Here is a 21396-nt window from a genome sequence, read left to right as displayed (position 1 = left end):
TCATAATACAAGTATTAGAAATGGTGAAGATAAAGTTCATTGATAAAGCTTCATGAATGACCAGAATGCTCCAGCATTTAACATTGCACAGTTATTGCCATGAGGCACATCTCAAGATTTCTTCTGGTTGTGGATCCACCAGAGTAGCAACAGAACACTGACTCCTTTTGGGCAGAATGGCAAGGAGTTTGTAGAGAATGGACTTTCAGGTCTGTCTGCTTTCCAATGATGCCTATTAGAAACTAAGAGAAATCTGGCAAACATCTTTGTTTTTGCCTCTCTATCATCCCATGATTGAATCATCTCTCAGTACTCACCTTTGTTGATTCTTTCAGGTCAATTTTGACTTACAGGCTGCTTTAAGGCAAAACGTTATTCATTCATATGCCACTTGAAAGAATCAAGGCTAGCACCTTTCTGGTATGACACTACCAGAGGCATTATCTTTCAGATAAGACGTTAAGTAACGAACCCATGTGTCCTCTGAGATTCTACAATCCAATCCAAAGAACACCACACACCCAATAACAAAGGTTTCCGGTCATCATCTTACTCGTGTTTTGTTACTAGTTAGCACATGGGTCACTCTTGTTTCTTACATGACAATAATGGTTCAATTTAACAATCACTTTATTGGTTGTTAATGGCTGAGTATCAATGCAAAACATTTATTTTCCAAGATGATGCATTAAACCAATGTCCCTGCATTTTCAAAAATGAAAAAACTAAAATCTCTTCATGTCCCCGAGTTTCCGATGGAGTTCATACATTAAGCCCAGTGCAATACAGCAGCAAAACTCCTCCACTGAATAATCAAATTTATACAACTGTTGGCGTCACTTGATTGACTCTCTAACAGACAGTGGCTCTGATCTTCCCAGTACAAAACATTGACTATTTCCCTCCACAAACATTTGGGTTCTTGATTTTATTTCACTTGCAGCACCTGCAATTTTTTGTCTCCAAGACATTGGTCAATCCCAGTCCTATTCTGATCTTCTCCTTGCTTCTTGAAGTCAAATACTGAACTCACTATCTTCATAAGCACCACCCTCCACAATGACAACAGTTTACAGAAAAAAGATAATTTATGTAAATTTGCTTGTGTGAAGGCTAATGTAATGTGCACAATAACTTGGGGACTTGTACATCAAAACAATTGGTATGGCTCTCTATGTGCCCTGCACCACCCCACCCGCTTAGCACCAAAATTTCCAGGCCCATTACCAATTTCTGAAACTTGAAATTGTATCGTATTGGTTTTGCACAATGCTGGAACTGGCAGTTTCAGTGGTTTTTGAAAATGCAAAGATTAAAATGCAGGATACTGCTTATCGATAAGAAAAATAATCGTACTGAAAAAGAATGCACACCTGAGCTAACATTTGAGATCAACTGCACAAGTGAGTTGCACAAACGCTGCCCTTTGACAATGCTGAATAACTTCAGTACCAATTCCCAATTCAGTACCAATGTACCCATTCAGTACATGTAGAACAAGTGCTATTTGTCTTGCTGCAAGTCTCCACAATTGCAGCAATTCTGCACAATGAAGCTATAATACTTCTGCAGAATTATCAGATTGCAGTTGCAACTCTAGGCAAGAAATATTCACCATGGGGTCCTAGTCAGAGGGACTGAAATTTGGTGGACTGAGAAAACAGGACCTCATGTGGCAGGCCCATTGGCATGCTTGAAGCTTTAGTGTAAACCATGTACCAGAGAGGAATTTCTTGCCTTCAGTATTGTCTACATTACAAGGTAGCAACAGACTATTGATATGATTGTCAAAATTATTCCAAATTACATAATGATTTGAGACTTGGTTTCTGGCTAAAACATAACTGCCACCATTTATGACCATGCTAAAAGGCTTTTAGCAACCAAGCAACTGAAATGCATAAAAATTCCAATCAATTTGGAAAACCTTTCTACAGAATCAAATATTTTTTTAAAAAGGTTTTTTTAAAATCACTCTGAATCTGTAATTACCTCTGTGTGGAAGGCAAAGGATGCGAAGCTGAGGAAAGACTGAATGCATTCACAGGAATACGGAAGGATAAAGACAGTCCTCAAAATATTCAATGATTATAAAAGGAACCTAGGCACTAAAAAACCTATTAAATCCTAAAATGCACCTTGAAAGAATACCAAATGATATCTATTTAATGGATGTGAGAAAGAAGGACATTCTATTGAAAGCAGCTGTTTACTGGATTAAGGAAGAAATAAAGTTAAAACAAAATAGCTGCCACTCAATTTCAGTGCAGAATTGATGTTGTCCATCCCTGCTTGAAGTAGTGAAGGGCCATTATCAGACTGGATTGCAGTGTCTTACTGAATAACTGCCTGTCAATACTCCCTCAATGTTTCACTGCAAGTATTTGTCATTTGAGCTTTTCTTTTAAGATAAGCTCATTACTCCCAACTTTCAGATACACAAGACAGGTAAACAAAAATCCTCAGAACAAGCCAAATCATAAAAGAGATGAATATACATGAACTCACAATAAAAACAAGGATATTATTTTAAATAGCCCAAAATTTATGATGTTAAACAATGCTTCTGACCTAGTCCCAAGCTGGCTCTATCTTGACTCTTGGACACCTTTAAGTTCTACTAGTCTGCTTTTACTTCTTTCTGGTTATTTTTTTCCCCCCCAGAATCTCAATAGATCAGAGGACCAGAGCTCATGGACTCATTCAGATACTTGCATTTTCAAGAATAGGTCAAAATTAGGAACCAGAGCAGGTCTGGCCCATGGGCTACTTGTGGAAAATATCTCAGTGCCGATCGTCTGGTAACTAATTGCATTGTTGCTGCATTCAATTTCTAAAATCCTTCAAGTACTTAAATAGCAATATTTGTGATTTCATGGCAATCAGAAGCCTATGGGAATTTGGCAAAGAATGAACAGCCATTAAGTTCTAGAGCTCTTGAAAGAGCAAACTAAAATAGCATTGAGTTGGCAGAACATGACCACTATGGCTTTGTGCCACATCAAAATTGGGTGTCACACTCTAACTTAAGGACAATAAAGAAAACAAGTTCAAGTTCCCATCTTCGTGCAAGAATGGCATCACCTCAGAAAACATGTGGGGGTCTCGAGGCAGATTTACAAAAGCAAGCATCCAAATGTTAAGTAAATGACCCAAGACACAGTCAGTATTGCATCTTGGCTTCAGCACAGTTGAACTTCCTGGCACATTTGCCAGATGAGAAATTACACTTTTCAAAAAGGATAGAAAGTGCAACATGTTTACAAGTGCATTGCTGTACCAATTGAGATCAATAATTCAGCACAAGTGGCCAGAAACAACCTTCTCACTGAGCACACAGTGCCTGGCGAGAGTGGTATCAGGGACAAACAACAGTCTGATGGGCCCTCTTCCATCGCAGAATGAGCATGCTGATTCAGGATGATGACATTGGGCTCAATGTCCATTATGGTCAACAACTTCACAGCTAATAGTTCAAAGCTGAAGATGGAAAAATGGATGAGATGCTGAAGGGACTTATCAAAAAAAAAATGCATAGTGAGAATTTTAGCAACATGAATACATTGCTGAGCCAGTAATCTATTGAGACAGAAATGGGAACTCAAATTTCACCAAGATACCAAGAGGGTGACACCACAAAAAAGCTGGCAGTTACTACCCAACCACATTTATCCTGTGAACCATTCCCTTGAAAAGAATGCAGTCCATTTGAAATTTCTCCACAATACTGTAAAGTAAGAAGTTCCATTTAGTTAGATCCAGTCACTGTGAAGACACAGAAATACACATCGTAATGTGCAAACTGAGGGGAAACTGCAAGTACTTGTGTCTCCATGCATCTAGTCCTCTCATCTTGCAAGTTGGTAGGGGTGGTGTCAAGTGACTGAGGTACATTTTGCAAATGGTATACATAATAGAGCCACAGGGTGCCAGTGCAGGAGGGTCAGAAAGAGGGTTATGTATAGCGTGGTGGTTGGGGTGTCAATGGAGCAGGGTACTTGGCACTAAGTGCACATCTAGACAAGAGGACTGCTTTGAATTTAACTCCTGCCTACTGTTCCTCTGACAGCAAAATCATTTGAGGGCAAAAAGAAAGAAAATTAGAAAATTAGTCAATCACTGCAAGATCAGTTCTGATCTGTTCTTGTAGCCCAAAGTTTCTGCAGCTAATCCAGTTTAGTTCCTGGATCAATGGCAAGATCACTCAGGATGCCAATGGAAGGATCTTAGTAACAGTAATGCCAATGAGAAGCCGGTGTAGATAGTTAATTCTCTATGTGTGGTAACTATAACTTAACAGGTTATGTCTGAACACTTCCTAAGAAGTTGCACACATTATGCAGTTAATTATTTCACAATCTGGCATTAGCAATGGGGGCCTGAATCCATGAGATCATCATAAAAATTCATATAGATCTCTTGACAGAATTAAAACTAGTATTCTCACAAATACTGGACCATAGGCAATACGAACTCAATGCAGTATCACCGACTTGTAACTATCCTCCAAAGCCCCAAAAATGCAAAAGGCAAGGTGGAGCAGGCAATAAGTGTTGAGTTTACCAGCAACAATCCAAAACATGCTCATTTCAACAGAATTGATGAGATATAGTGACACATTCTTTAAAAATAAACCCCACAAAGACGCCTCAAGTCCAAACCTTTTTTCCATGCAAAATAAAATGTAAGCCATGAAATGAACTTAGCAGCATGCAATACTTTAAGGAAAATCATCAACAACTCCTTTTGGAAAGTATTTTCTTCATGCACAAGTCGAGGGCTTATATTTCACCACCCTGCATTAATATCTGGTGCCTAAACTCATAAAAATGAAGAATGAAGTAACTGCAAATGCGTGTGGACCGGAGACTGGAATGAGATGTTACATGTATGAAGACAATATTATGTATGAAAGTTAAATAACATAATAAATTGTTCTATTTAAAAGACAAGTTAGATACGATACTACAACAGCAAGTCTGTCAGAATTTGTTATTCAAATAAAAGTGTAGAATAAGCCAAGGCTATAGTGATGTTTGAAAGTAATAGGATATTGGAACAGCGAGAAGAAACTCATCAGAAGTAGAAATTTTGCCCATTTTTTCCTTTATATCAATTTATCATTTGTTCAATTAAAATACAAAAGTATCTATGCACCACCTTGTAAATTGTAATTCTATTTCAACATTAGTCAAAAGATTTGTTACCTCACTCTTTTTCTCCAGACTTTCTCCATGTGAACGGTACAACTCAAGAATGGATGTTGAATTTGTGGAAAACTGTAAATAAATTTTAAAATAACAAATTAATGGCAATTTCACATTATCTATTGCTTTTCCTCCCATCCTTTCCCAATTTTCCCTCGTTGTTTCATTTTAAGTATTATTTTTCACCATTGTTATCATGCCCAAGGGATCAGAAACTGTACCACAACACCAAGTGAGTGCTACGGGACTGGTGGTGACCTCCACCTGATGAAAGAGTAAACAAGGCCAAGTTTTCACTCAGTGGAGTAAAAGATCATACACAGAGTCACAGCACGAAGTACAACATGCAAACAGGCCATTCAACTCAAGTCATCCATACTGACCAAGGTGCCTTCCTGATCTGATTCCACTGCCTGCATTTGGGCCACATCCTGTATATTTTCTAAGAACAGTGTATCCATGCTCTTCTGGCTGATATTTATCCCTCTACAAGTAGATTTGAAGAGATTGTCTAAGTAGCATGGCGTTAACATTTGAGAGCAGAATCCGCAGAAACGGACAGCCACTGGCTGCAAAGTGTTTTGAGAAGTTGTGAAAGAAATGTGAATCTGCCACATAATTTTATTCCAATTGGAAAATTCACTGATATAGTCTTTCCTCCAAAGGAACAGCTAAAAGTAAATTGAAGTTAATAAAATAAGAATTCTGAAATTATGATAGTCAGTAAAAGGTTTAGCATCTAATATAGTGGAAAAAGGACAAGGGAAATTCTAGCAACATACATCAAAGTTGCTGGTGAATGCAGCAGGCCAAGCAGCATCTATAGGAAGAGGTGAAGTCGATGTTTCAGGCCGAGACCCTTCATCAGGACTAACTGAAGGAAGAGTGAGTAAGGGATATGAAAGTGAATAAGGGAAATTCTAGATAGTTTTCTTCTCTCAAAGATAAATTGTGCAAAGTAGGATTCTTTCGTCATTTGAAACTAAGTTTCATTTGACCAGGTAGACTTCCTGTCCTTGCACTTTGGGATTATTAGGTGCGAAAGATTTAACTAGCAGAGCAAACTGCCAGTGCCATCAGGAAAACAGAAAAACAAAAGGAGAAAGCTCTAGAAACACTCATCAACAAGTATCTGCGGAAATAAACAGTAATCTGTGCAAATGGTTCTTCATTTATACTAGGAAAATTTAAATACAAGTTTAAACAGGCACAAAAATGAAAGGGGAATAGCTGTGATACAGATCAACCCAGGAGTGGCTGAGTAACAAAGTGATGGAGAGACTGCTGGCTGTAGGACAGCTGATGTGTGTGGAGTCAAATTTCAGCGGGAATTGCGTGGATTCAAATTAAACTAAGCTAAAGTTATTTGTCAAGGAAAGACTTGGCTATTGGAGCAAATGTTATATTGCACAAATTTATCCACAATTAATATCATGCAGTTTTAACCATAAAAGGGGAATTATATTATGCATTTTTGCTTTAATCTTGTATGCACACAAGGAAGATTCTACAGAGAAGGCCTAACGTTGACTACCATAAAATTAGTCAGCACTTGGAAATATACATTTTGCAATCAGTTCGTTGCAGGCCAGAAAAAAATACTTCAACTATGCATCAGTGGGAAATCTGGTAACACTTTCAACAATGCCAACAAGCTTAGTACACTGAAGGTTTTTCCATCAAATATTTCACCAGCACAAGGTGGGCAAAGGAAATCAGAAAAGTCTAGTAAGAACTGAGTTGGGAGTTCTTATTAGGGTTACTCTGAGTTAAGGGCCCCAGAAGGAGAAGCAACTCAACTACAGACTGTCAAGGGGAACTCACCAACGTCAGGTTCCCAGCATCAAGTGTCACAGCAGGATGCAACCTTCCATCCAATTCATACGACAATCTTGATTTTGAATGACTTTTGAACTCCATTGGAATTGATACTCTAAGCTGATTGTGCGTGTGTGCGCGTGCGCGCGCGCATAAGGGTTTAAAGCCTTATGTCATTGGACCCTAAATGCATATGGATCTTCAATACCGCTGTAGCATCTGATCTCATTTACTTCACCATTCCTTACTCCAGAAATGCCACATTCCTCAAGCATCTTACAGCAGAGGTATCAATAAGAACAAAATTATTTCCTGCAGATGGTACGCCGAGGCACAAACTATCCTCGATACAGTTCTATATTATACTTGACACTACCCAATATCCCACTCTCAGATGACAAACTTTCATGCACATGCACCAAGTCTGCATTTGAGTACTTCAGCATAGCATAAAACACTCACAAAATAAAATGGAAGAATTTCCACACAGAATCTTGGCTACTAAGAACGGGGAACTGCACATTTTTTTCCAGCCACTGCAGAGACTGCACCCATCTGCGAATCAAGGTTGCGTCTGGCTGCAATGTCCATCGAGGTCCAGATCACTTGTTTTCTTTTTAAAAAAGTTTCAGAGGGATTGTGTTGGGAGCAGCACAAGGAGCTCGGGGGCGGGGACAGGGCAGGGGGTGCGGGGGAGCTTGGGGGCCAGGGCCGGGGGCGGGCCAGGGAAGAGGGGGAGCTCAATTTAAGAGATGGTAAATGCAGGTGCCAGAGTCCAGGTTTTAAGCCTCTTTGGTAGACAGCCAGTGACCCCTATGGACCATTGTCAAGTTGGCAGATGCTAGGATGTAGACCAGCGATGCACAAGGTCAATAACAAATGTCAGTGGGCTGATGACACCCCCCTCTCCCAACCAAATCAGCAAGCTCCCTCAGGTCTGCTTGTCACAGGAGGAATGAGGGCTGGTGACCACCCCTCAGCGAGTCCTAGGGTTGGAGGTACAGGCAAGTCTCAAGTTCGAAGCCTAGAATCAAAGCCCCATGATTGACAAGGCCCCACTGAAGACCGAAGCTGGTGAGTCTGGAAGGCCAAGCATGATGTTGAGGCCTTTGGGTCAGCACATCCTGAATGAGAAGCCCAACATCTGTGACCCTGGGCCAGTGACTGGAGACAGATGTGTAGATATGCAGGCACACGTACATGTTGTTCTGCTGAACACTATGGGCATGTTATGTTGGCACTGGGATGCATGGTGACACGTAGACAACCCTAGCACACTCTTAGGTTGCATTGGTTGTTAAAGGATGCATTTCACTGTGCGTTTTAATTACCATGTGAAGTCCCAGGGTTTTAATGTTTTGGAAAAGACAGACAGGAAGCTAAATGAGTGTGTGCAGAAGTTGCACTACTAATCAGGAACAATATCACACTTAGAGGGGACATAATGGAGGGCTCATCACTGAATCTATAGAGATAGAACTCAAAAACAGCAATGGTACAATCATTCTGATAGGATTTTACTACTGACCTCCCAATAGTCACCAGGATATTGAGGAACAGGTACGTAGGCAGATTCAGGAAAGGTGTTTAAAAAAACAACTCAATAAGATTGTCGTCATGGGGAACTTCAATTTCCCCAATATAAATTGGTGCAGCCAGGAGGTCTTAACTCAATATGTAGGCAGTCCAACAAGGGACTGTACTGGACCTCACAGTTGCTGAGCAGTTAGGCAACAGTGACCACAATTCCTCAAGATTTAAATTAGTTATAGAAGCATGGACTTTGTGGGAGTGTGTAAGATTGGAGCAAGGCAAATTATGAGAGCATTAGACAGGTACTAGGGAGAGTTAATTGGGAAGAGCTCTGTTTGGGTGTCCACCTCCAACACATGGAGGGTGTTTAAAGACCAACTGCACAGAGTACAGGTTATCAGAAGGAAGCCAAGGTACGAGAACCTTGGATGTCAAGAGAGGCAATGAATTTAGTCAAGAAAAAGTATGTAAAACTTAAGAAACCAGAATCAAACAAAGCCTGGAGGATTATAAAGAAGCTAGAAAAGAACTCGAGGGAATTAGGAAAGCCAAGAGGAGCAATGGAAAGTCCTTGGCAAGTAGGATAAAAGAGAATCCCAAGGTATTCTATATCTACCTTCATTTTCTTTAAGAGCTACCAGGAGCAAGAGGGTAGCTAGGGAGAGGGTAGGACCACTCTAGGACGAACAGGGAACATTTGCTTGGATACGAGGAATGTGGCTGAGGTCCTTAATGAGTATTTTACATTATTTACCCAGAAGAATATGGAAGACAGGAAGATCAGTGTCGATAGTATTAATAAGATAGTGCATTTTGAAGTAAAGGAAGAGGTAGTGTTGAGTCTCTTAAAGAGCATGAAGGTGGATAAGCCCACAGGAGAGATCCGAGGACTGGTGATTAGCTAATGTTGTTCCATTTTTCAAGAAGGGAATAAGGGATAACCCAGAAACTAGACCAGCGAGTCTCACATCAGTAGTAGAGAGGTTACTGGAGAGAATTCTTAGGGAGAGGATTTACGAGAATTTGGAAAACCATGGTCTAATTAGGGAGAGCCAGCATAGCTTTGTGCAGGGCAAGTCATGTGTCACAAATTTGATGGAGGCTGTTGTTTGATTTTTTAAAAACAAGGCTACGGTTGAGGTGATTGATGAAGGTCAAGCTGTGGGTGTTCTCCTCATGGGAGGCTCATCAAGGATTAAAAGGTATTGGATCAATAGCGAATTGGCCATTTGGACTCACAACTGTCTTGCCCAAAGACGGCAGAGGATGGTGGTCGAAGGCAATTACTCTAAATGCATGTCCGTGGTCAGTGTTCTGCAAGGATCTGTACTGGGATGTATATAAGTGACCTGGATAGTTCGCAGGTGATGAAAAGATTGTTGGAGTTCTGGATAGCATAGGAAACTGGCAAAGAATACAGTGGAATATAGATCAGTTGCAGATATAGACAAAGAAATGACAAATGGAGTTTAACCCAGCTAAGCTCCAAAAACCTGGACTTCTGTACCTCTCTGCAACTGCATCCTTGTCATTCTCACTGGAAGACCACGGCCTGTGTGGATCAGCAGTAATATCACCTCCTTGCTGACAATCGACACCTGGGCACCTCAAGGATGCATACTTAGCCAACTGCTCTACTCTATACACCCACGACTGTGCTCCAACACAACTATTGTTGACAGAAATTCAAATGGTGACAAGGAGGCGTAAAGAAGCGAGACAGGACAGCTGGTTGAATGGTGTCACAGCAACAACCTTACAATCAACATCAAGACCAAGGAATTGATTCTAAACTTCAGGAAGGGGAAGTCAACGGAACACACATCAGTCCTCATCAAGGCATCAGAAGTAGAAAGGGTGAGCAGTTATATTCCTGGGTGTCAACATCTCCAAAGATCTATCCTGGGCCCAACATACTGATGCAATTTCAAAGGCACCACAACAGTGGCTATATTTCATCAAGACCTTGAAGAGAATTAGGATGCCACCAAAGACACACCCAAATTTCTACAGGTGCAGAGCACAATGGAGAGCATTCTAACTGGTGGCATCACCGTCTGAGAATCAAGGAGCCACTCCATAGCATGAGAAAAGGCTGCAGAACGTTGTAAACTCAGCCAGCTCCATCATGGGCACTGGCATCCCCAGCATCCTGGACACCATCAAATGTGGCGATACTTCAAAAAGGCAGTCCATCGTTAATGACCCCGCCACCAAGGATATGCACTCTTCTCATTGCATCAGGGAGGAGGTACAGAAGCCTGAAGGCACATCATGCAGTTTCCGGAACAGCTTCTGTCCTTGGCCATCAGATTTCTGAATGGACAATGAACCCATGAACAGTATTTTCTCCTCTCTCTTTGCACTTCTTGTTTGAATATATATTATATACACATTATATATTACATATACACAATGCAATTTATAGTTTTTATGTATTGCCGTGTACTGCTCCCACAAAACAATGAATTTCACAACATATGCCAGCAATATTCAAATGTGAAGTGTTGCACCTTGGGAAGTCAAATGTAAAAGAGACAGTACACTGTTAAGGGCAAGACCCCTAATAGTGTTAGAGGGATCTTGGAGTCCAAGTTCATAGCTCTCTGAAAGTGGCTACACAGGATAATGGGATGCTTAAGGAGGCATATGGCATGCTGGCCTTTATTAGCTGAGGCACTGAGTTCAAAGGTCAGGAAGTTATGTTGCAGCTTTATTAGGCCACATCCGGAGCACTGAATCCAATTCTGGGCACCCCATTGTGGGAAGAATGTCAAGGCTTTGGAGATAGCGCAAGAGGGGTTTTCTAGGATGCTGCTTGGATTAGAGGCCACATGCTATCAACAAGAGGTGGGATAAACCTGCATTGTTCTCTCCGGAGCAGCAGATGCAGAGGGGAAATCTGATACAGGTTTATGAGATAAGAGGCTGTTCCTGTATTATACTGTTCAGTGCTCTATGGAATAGACAAATCTTTTTCCTAAAGTATGAAAGAAAAAGCATTGGTTTATCTTGAGAAAACTTTGTAGTACAATAAAAGGGTTGAGTTTGCTGTCAGACTGCTTCTCATCTTTAGGGGCACATACGAGCCAAACTCAGAGCTGCTATGAAAATCTGCTCTCTAAAGCAGGATTAAAAGAGGATCACTCTCTTCCCAGAGAGGCAGCTGCCACACAAATACACTTAACACAGCAATAATCATTTCTAGGTTTTATTTCTTGGGTCTCGATGGTGGCACTTAGCAAAGCCAGCATTTACTGCCTATGACAATCAAAAACAAAATGCTGCAAATGCTAGAAATCTAAAAGAGAAACAAAAAGTTCTAGAAAGAATCTACCAGGCTGCATCTGTGGGAAGAGAAAATAAAGTCACAGAGTCAAGGTTCCAGATTGCAGATACTTTGTTAGAACTGTAAAGGAGACAAAAGCAATTTGTTAAACTGCAGGGAGTGTGTGTGATGGGAGTGTGTGTGATGGGGATGTCTCTGATAGGGTGACATCATATCAGAGGTAATGTGGTCAGTGAATGAATCAGAGCCAGAGTGTGAGAACATCACAAAATAATGTAATAGGTCATACTGAGCATGTCTTCTACTCTAAGAGCAAAAAATTAGATTATGAAGACACGTAGTCCTCTTTTATTGTCATTTAGTAATGCATGCGTCAAGAAATGATAGAATTTTTCCTCCGGTGTGATATCACAAAACACAGGACAGACCAAGACTGAAAAAACTAACAAAACCACATAATTATAACATATAGTTACAACAGTGCAACAATACCATAACTTGATGAAGAACAGTCCACAAGCACAGTAAAAAGTTCAAAATCGCTCAGATGTCCCACATCTCACGCAGACGGGAGAAGGAAGAAAAACTCTCCCTGCCATACCCGACCACGATCCGACTCTGAGTCTCAGAGCTCTGATCAGCTCTCCGACACCGAGTACTGAGCGTCATCTTTATCCGAATGATTCAACCTCCATCTCGGTCGCCAACAGCAGGCAAAGCTGGGGATTTTGAGGCCTACCCTCCAAAAGATTCCCGACTGCGCAGTAACGACAGCAGCGAACGAGCGTTTCAGAAATTTTTCCAGATGTTCCTCTGTGCTTTCACATCCATCTCCATCAAATCAGAATTGTCCATGGCCCCTATTTAATGGATACAATATCACTTTTCACTGGAGGGCTGCGCACGCGCAGCGCACTGCTTCTCTCTCCTCCCGCCAAACTGAGAATGACTTTATACAGACCGAGAAATCGTTCTCGAACTGTAGAATTCAATATTGTGTTCAGAAGGCTATGAGGTACCCAGACAGAAAATGAGCTGACCTTCCTCGAGATTGCATTGGCCTTCAGTGAGTATACAGGAGACCACAGACCAGTAGGTCAAAGTAAGAGGAATAGGGGAAATTAGAGTGGCAGGTAACAGGAAGCTCAGGGTCAATTCTATGGCCTGAACGCAGATGTTTTACAAAGTAATCACTCGACTTCCATTTGGTTTCACCAACGTAGAGGAGACCACATTGTGAACACTGAATGCTGTACTCAAAAGAGATTCTGCAACTGTGGGAAATCCAGAGCAACACACATACGGTTGAACGTTGTGCACTAGATCAGAAACACAAGTTTCTCAAGCCCCTTTCTCCAGAAACTGCTGTTTAGAGCATTGGATAATGGGAGGGGAAAAAAGCAAAAGGGCTGATGTTGCATCATCTGCGATAGCAGTTGGTGGAAATGGAAATGTGGAGTCATGTAGGGGACGGTCCCTGCAAAATGCTGAAAGAGTGTAGAGGACAAAGTGTCCAGTGGTGGAATCTCTTTCTTTGAAGGTGACAGAAATTGCACTGAACCATCTGTTTAGTACAGAAATGGGGGAGGGGGAGGCTTGGAAGGAGAATTCTATTCTTGTTCTGTTATCTAATAAAGATTGCTTCTTCAAGATTGACTTTGCACAAGCTTAAAGAACAGATTATATTTTCCTCCAACTCTTCATTGTATATGCCTTCAGGTAAGCAAGTTTCTGCAAATTTTAAGAATGTGAATGCAATCACGTACTTAAAAAATGCCATTAATTGAATTTCATGTTATAGAACTCCAGTTGAATAAATTGAACCCCACTGGCCAATTTAAACAAGTGATAAACAAGTTCATATCAAAATACGGGCACAATGCAAACAGAGTTGCCGGTGATCCTTGAAGCAGGGCGAGAACGTGGAAATCTTGTTTAGCATAAAGCACCAACTCAAAAATGACCACAGGGTAAAGCAGCTGTCAGTAACCTTATACTTGTGCCTGCCATCTGAACAAAAGAAAAAATAATACACACAGAAGTCTTCTGATTGGTGTCATCTATTTTGTTGAATGCCATAATTTCATTTTTTGAATCCCAACAGGCAGGGATGATAATCTGAATTCATCCCTGCCTACTGGGATAAAAAAAAAATAGTATTCAACAGAGTAGATGAAAGTACGATGATGTACATAAATCAAATTAAGGTATAGCCTTCAGGTAAATTGTTGAAGGCTGAAATGCCCCATATCAATTTTCAAACAATTGTGGCTAAAAGATTTCACTTTCGGACAACCACAGAAGTCTATCCATTTGTCATTTAATGCATACAGTGGAAAAGCCAGGCAAGTGCAAGGAAAATTTAAGACATGCACCAGGGGACAGTACCAAGTGACTAATAAAAATTGAAGCCATCTTGAATGTCAGTGGGATCAGACAACATGAGAGATGTGATGAGATTCTCATACCAGAATACCCGTTTATACCCGAAGGATCACTGGGGATCCAAGTCACCCCAACCACAATCTATTCCAGCTGCTACCATCCGGGAAATGGTACCGCAGCATAAAAGCCAGGACCAACAGGCTCCAGGACAGCTTCTTCCACCAGACTGATAAAAATACACTCAAATTAGCGTGAGTTAATGTTACATTGACTGCTCTATTTATTAAAAATTTCTATGATTGTACATTGCACACTTAGACAGACGTAACGTAAAGATTTTTACTCATGTATGTGAGGGATGTAGAAATAAAGTCAATGCAAATTTAACTAAAAGCAGGTTGAGGGGACCATATCACTTTAGTCCTAACTACTGTGAACTGCCTTCCTGTATATTTTAAAATTTATTTCCAATTTCTCTGACTTGTTTTTGAAGTTCTCAATGCTCTAAGATCACAGAATCGTTTTTACTTGCTGAATCTGCTCGAACTCTTAAATTTAAACATTGTCCCTCAAAAGAAAACTATCAGGTCAGTTTTTTTTTAAAAACAAAAACCATGCCCCCAAAACTATGCAACTAAATACATAAAAATATAAGGGATATAGACTCAGTTGGCATTTTGAAACACCAGCTCAAAGCCCATTTATTTAATCTTGCTTTTAACTAATATTTTATTTTTATGTTTGCACTATCCCATGATAAAGCACTTTGAGCTATGCTGTTTATATGAAAAGTACTCTACAAATAAGTTATTATCCTGTTTCCACATAGAACAGTTCAGAGTATAACAGAAGTTAGCAAAAGTGAACCATCATACATCCTCAAGAAAGTAGCTGAAATCAAACCAAAATCGAAAAATATTTCTACACACTTCCTACCATTCAGTACCATACAATCACTCCTACAAAGATAATATCCAGTACATAATGACGCACTAGTTTACTCGCTGATCATAACACAGAGGATGATTGAAATCGAGGCGGATGTGAGGTGAGTGAGCGAGCATTCAGCACCCTCTACCAGCCCCTGCTCGCTGTTGCTGGAGGATGGTGTCAGAATGGGGAGGTCCCTCTCTCCCCCCCTCGCTCACTTTCTGCTCCTGAGGGAAAGGTCTTTGAATAATCGCGCCCTCTCCCTCAACACAGTCGAAGGATGGTGCCTGAGCTAGGTTTAATCAATGTGGTTTGTAGATTGGAGTCTAATTCTCGTACTACTTTCTGGTCACTATTTTTTTGTTCCTATTTTTGGACAATTTTTGAATCAGGGTGGCGTGCAGATAAAGAACACTGAGCTGAACTGAAACATACCTTTTGATTGTGCTTTATATTCTGCATTTTCACTTTTTTGGGTGAGGTTTGATGTTTTTCTTTGAACAGGTTCTAAAGATCTATCTTTTTTTCCCCTCACAGCTGTCTGTGGGGAAGACGAATCTCAGGGTTCTATAATGCATACATGCTCTGATGATAACTGTACATCGAATCTAGGCTTCTGGCAGCACTCAAAGAACAATGAACAGAAGTTACAAAAGAATGTCAAACAGGCCATATTTGAAGAGGTAGTATCTTCATCTAGCAATCTATCAATGTTTCATCTGCGTTTCCTGACATGAATATATCTTCAGGTCAAAAATACGGTACTAAGTGAATTCCAGGCACACAGTTGAGGAACGGCTAGCACTGGCGGCCATGCAAAAACAGGAACCTGCTTGCCAGGGGACCTACACACATCCTTCCTGGGTTGCAAAGTCCCAAGATCAACAGTTAAGAATTAATCAAGACAGTTGACTTAAAATACTTTAAATTATACTTAAAATATTGTAATATGGAAGACCATATCTGCAACTGTCCAAAAGCCATAGTGACCTTCAGTACTTCATTACGTAAAATTGGCCAGCTTCACAGCCATCGCAGTCTTTTTGTTTTTAATTTGTCAACTGAATTGGAAACTTTTCGCTCAAATATATAAAAAGGTTCTCATCTAGGTGAGTTCAGTGCCATCTCTGCTACCCATACACAGCCTCCCCTCCAAACAATGGGTTTTGACAGGTATGCCCAGCAGCAGAGGTACAACTGCAGCAAGCAGCAAATGGACAAGGCCGTCACAAAACCTCACCCATTTAAGTCCAAAGCTCAAAAGAGGAATTAAACACAAGAAATTCTGCAGATGCTAGAAATTATGAACAACATTCACAAAATGCTGCAGGAACTCGGCAAGTCAGGCCACATCAATGGAGGGGAATAAACAGTCGACGTTTTGGGCTGAGACCCTTCTTCAGGATCTTTCATTTTGTGTATGCTGCTCAAACAGGTGATAATCAATCTGTCTGTTTAATCCAGGGATACGAGTACTGATAGCAAAGCATTTATAGCCTAACCCCAATTGCTCGAAAAGTTGAGCAGAAATGCTGTTGCTAAACCACCTCTGGACAGTTCGTAAAATTACCCCCACAAAGCTGAGTGGAGTCATAAAGTAATAGAAACAGATCCTTCAACCTAATGCCCAGACCAAAGACCAAACCTCAAGAACACATTTACACTAATCCCATTTTTTTTTAACCTATATCCCTGTCAACCCAACCGCTTCATGCAATTCTAACTTCACAATAGGAACAATTTACAGCCAATCCACATATCTTTGGAATGTGGAAGAAAACCAGAGCACCTGAGGAAACCCATTCAGTCATTAGTAAAAATATGCAAATTCCATACAAATAGAGCCAGGATTGAACCAGGTCACTGGAGTGGCTGGGTAGCAGCTCGATTTGTACAATAAAGAAAAAGAAATCACAGCTATACACCCAGGCTACGTCCACACGAGACCCGATAAATCCGTAAACGAAGCTTTCTCCTCTACGTTTTGTCCCTCCGTCCACACTGAAATGGTGTTTTCCTCTCCCCAAAAATGGAGCTTTTCTAAAACATTCTCCGGAGTGTCAAATCTGAAAACGCTGGTTGGCCGTTGTAGTGTGTACGGGCTAGCCGGCTAGTTTTAAAAACGCTGTCATGACGTGCCAGAACAAATGGTGGCGGCAGCGCGGTATTTCGTTGTCTTCTTGAACCCAACCAACAACACCACAACGATATCTGACAATAGACGAGTAACAGCCGAATGTAACATTGTATGGAAATACAAGATAACACTGATGCAGACATGTTTTAGGTACATTTAACAAGGTACTTTATTAATGTATTGCTTGTGCAAACATTCAATAGATGCAATTGTCACTTTTGCCCAGTAACTCATTTTATTGCATATGTTAAATACAGCAAAATAATACACAAAGACATGGCAAAAGTAAAGGCAAACAAATGAGGTAACAGCAAATTTCACTTTTGCCCAGTAACCAGCCTTACTGCATTTAGTTGTAGCTGTCGTCCCTTTCATCGATGAAATGTTTCTGGACAAACGCGCACCAAGTCTTTCGTTTGGCAATTTCCTTTGAAGTTTTTCTAGTCTGTAACTGGACAAACGCACACCAAGTATACCGTTTCTTCTTCACTTGTCTTCTGTGTGTCCTGCGCATGCCCAGTAGGAGGAGATTCGCCCAAATATTTGTTTTAATGCGGACGGAGGTATTTTCAAAAACACCTGGTGTGGACGCCTATCATTTTTACGCGAAACCGGAGTTTAAAATTATCTGGTCTAGTGTGGACATAGCCTCAGTGGCCACTTTATTAAGTGCACCTGTACCACTGCTCATTAATGCAAATATATAATCAGTTCATCATATGGCAGCAACTTAATGCACAAAAGCATGCAGACATGGTCAAGAGGTTCAGTTGTTCAGACCAAATACCAGAATGGGGAAGAAATGTGATTTAAGTGAATATGACCACAAAATGATTGTTGGTACCAAATGGAGTAGTTTGAGCATCTAAAAATGCTGGTCTCCTGGTACTTCCACACACAAGTCTCTAAAGCAGGGTTTCTCAACCTAGGGTTCCATCAGAGATTGTGATTTAAAATTGTTTTTGAGCTACACGCAACGCAACACTGGTCTGATAAGAAGCGTGAAGTGTGTTTTCCAAGCACTGAATGGACTCACCCAACTTGGGCTGTGATGTCACCCTCTCCTGTGTAAAAATGTTTTACGTGTCTGACGGTCCAAAGTGGCTATTTTTGAAGAGGTGGTGAGAGACGGGATTCTAGCAGGATTCTAGGCCTAGGCCTACAGATAATTCTAAGGTTAATGATGAAGAACTACAATCTTCTGAGTCATTTTACTGCACTAGTGCAACAGACAGAAAAAAAAGTCCACTTTTACAATGAAAGCTACTTATCAATGGGTTTTACATGGACTGGTGATCCAAACTGTCCTATTCCTTTGTGCCTAGTCTGTGGCAAACAACTTACAAATGCAGCAATGGCACCAGCAAAATTGAAAAGACACTTAACTACAAATCACAGCCAAATGACATTTAGAAGTACTGATTATTTTCAAGGGCCAACAGAATCTCAAAACAAAGGGCACACCAATCCCCTGCTATGTACTGGTGGCTTAGAGTTCTCAGTAGGGTGTTTGAGCTGAAAGGTCAATTGCAGGAGTACCCTCAAGAAAAGAGTAGGCCAGATTTTGCTAAGCGCTTTAAAGGTGAAGAATGGCTGCAGAAACTAGCCTACTCAGACATTTATTATCATATGATCCAGTTGAACAAGTCTGTGCATGGCCCTGGAGAAAATGTTTTGACTTCAAGTGACAAGATTTCTGGATTTAAAAGGAAACTTAATCTGTGGAAAAATCATGTTGCAAAAGGAAATCTTGAAATGTTTTCACTGCTGTTTGGGCTTGAGAGTGAGGATGGATATAAGAAAGTCTCAAGTCTGATTGAAAACCACCTGGAAAAACTACAGAATAAAATTGAACAGAATTCCACCCCCCTTTCAATGCAAGTGCATGACTGGGTGAGGGACGCTTTCTCTGAATCTTCTGCTCAGCCTGAGAACTTGACTTTGAGAGAAGACCTTTGTGAGCTGCACTCTGATCACGCACTCAAGATGAGATTCACTGATCTACTCCGGGACAAGTTCTGGGTATCTGTGAAAGAAGAGAATCCTGCCATTCATTGGAAAGCAATGAACATTTTCCTGCAGTTTTAAGTTTGTGTGTGTGATCAAGCTTTTTCTTGTTTAACAAGTACAGAAATTGTCTCACTTCAGTTGATGATGAAATCCTTGTGTGCTTATCTCAAGTTTGACCAGAATTGAGTATTTGTGCAGCAAAAAAAAACAAACACAGGTTTCACATGCTAGGCCTATACTTGAGAGTGATCATGTCACTTGGTACCAAAATGTTTTTTTTCCCCCCAAAGTCTTGTATACAATTATGCCTTAGGCTATATTTTCCTTCGTATTGCTTTGGCTTATGGTTTTTAGTAAATTTACTATTCAGCATTGTCAATAACTTTTCATGTTGTCAATTTACAACTTTTATCTATGTTAAATCTATCAGGCCCATCTTTAGAAGAAGATAATCCCATTTTGGCTTTAGCTAGCTATTTAACAGAAATTTATTATGTTTGCCTGATGAGATTTTAAAATTTATGAAAGGTAAGCTAAGCTTAATTACCTGTTCTCCACTCCCCCCCCCCACAAAGATAGATTTGCTAAAAATTCATTCTCTATTCAAAAGAGCATTGACAATTATTTTTGGATGATTATTTCTACAACTGATTTATCACACTACATACCACGAGCTTTATATATAATTTTTTTAGGCAGGTGTTTCCTGAGACCTGAAATTTATCTCAAGAATTCCTCCAGGCCAAAAAGGTTGAGAAAAGCTGCTTCAGAGTTTTCAGAGAATGATGCAATAAACAAAACAAAGGTTCAGTTAAGTGCCAGTTCTATGGGCAAAAACAACTTGTTAATGAGAGGTCAGAGTAGAATGGCCAGAGTGGTTTAAGCTGACAGAAGGCGACAGCAACTCAAACAACTCATGTTACAACAGTAATGTGCAGAAGAGCATTTCTGAATGCACAACACATTGAAACTTTGAAGTGGATGGGCTACAACAGCAGAAGACCATGAATGTGCACTCTGGCCACTTTGTTAGCTACCTCTGGCATCTAACAAAGTGGCCACCACGTGTACATTCCAGACACATGTTGAACCAGACTGACACATCAGAGAGATGTGATGCACCCACTTGCACAGTGACACAGGGCCAGATGAAATTATGAAATGTTTTAGTACGAGAGCAGGGACAGGATCTGATTGAAGTTCTTCATAAAATTATATCTGAGTAACATAGGTAAGAATAAGAGGTACCACACATGCACTAGCTTGAGGAAAGGAAGGTTGGAGAAGCCTTTTAAATCTAAGCTTTAATCTTCTTTTCAAACAAATAGTAAAATGTTATAGCTAGACAGCAATAGACATCAGAACAGAAATAACAAGTGCCTACATCAGGGGCCAGGAAGGGAAGCTGAGGAAATGGCATTTCACAGTTAAAAGAGAAAGACTAAAAAACTATTTCACAGGTGTGGGCAGTTTGCAGAGGACATAAAGGTAGAAAAGGAAAAAGAGAAATTTAAGGATTATGACCAAGGGAGGAAACGCCTTTTTGGCGTCATGGGCCAGGGCAAGAAAAGGGGATGGCAAAGTATCTGCTTGGATGCATCCTATTTCAGTGACAAAGAAATGAGTTTCCATTTTATTTTTTTAAATTGAGGATAGATATAGAACCTTCTCTGGGAGAAGGTTCAGGAGCTTGAAGGCTCGTACGGCCAGATTTGGGAACAGCTTCTTTCAAACTGTGATAAGACTGCTGAATGGATCCTGACCCGGATCTGGGCTGTACCCTCCAAATATCTGGACCTGCCTCTCCGTTTTTTTTTGCACTACTTTACTTCCCATTTTTCTATTTTCTATTTATGACTTATTAAAAATTTAAATTATATTTACTAATTTTAACTATTTTTAATAACTTTAATATTTAATATTTGTAATCCAGGGAGTGTGAAGCGCAGAATCAAATATCGCTGTGATGATTGCACGTTTTAGTACCAATTGTTTGGCGACAATAAAGTATAAAGTAGGTAACAGATTTAACACAAAGAGAAAAAAAACTCAAGTTTACGTGTAGCCCAGGACGATACTGAATGATA

At 40.4% G+C, this 21396-nt stretch overlaps 1 protein-coding gene across 6 annotated transcripts in view; it reads right to left on the bottom strand.

Moving 5' to 3' along the window:
* Positions 1-21396, bottom strand: part of klf8 (Kruppel like factor 8) — a 190439-nt gene that overhangs the window by 149046 nt on the left and 19997 nt on the right. For all 6 annotated transcript variants that reach the window (XM_063060723.1, XM_063060720.1, XM_063060721.1 and 3 more), the window contains exon 2: positions 5208-5279. In XM_063060723.1, coding sequence (XP_062916793.1) covers positions 5208-5279 — 72 coding nt within the window. The remainder of the gene's footprint in view (positions 1-5207; positions 5280-21396) is intronic.

The sequence above is a fragment of the Mobula hypostoma genome, chromosome 10 (assembly GCF_963921235.1).
Source record: "Mobula hypostoma chromosome 10, sMobHyp1.1, whole genome shotgun sequence".
Classification (NCBI taxonomy): Eukaryota; Metazoa; Chordata; class Chondrichthyes; order Myliobatiformes; family Myliobatidae; genus Mobula; species Mobula hypostoma.
This window is presented reverse-complemented; position numbering and strand designations above follow the sequence as displayed.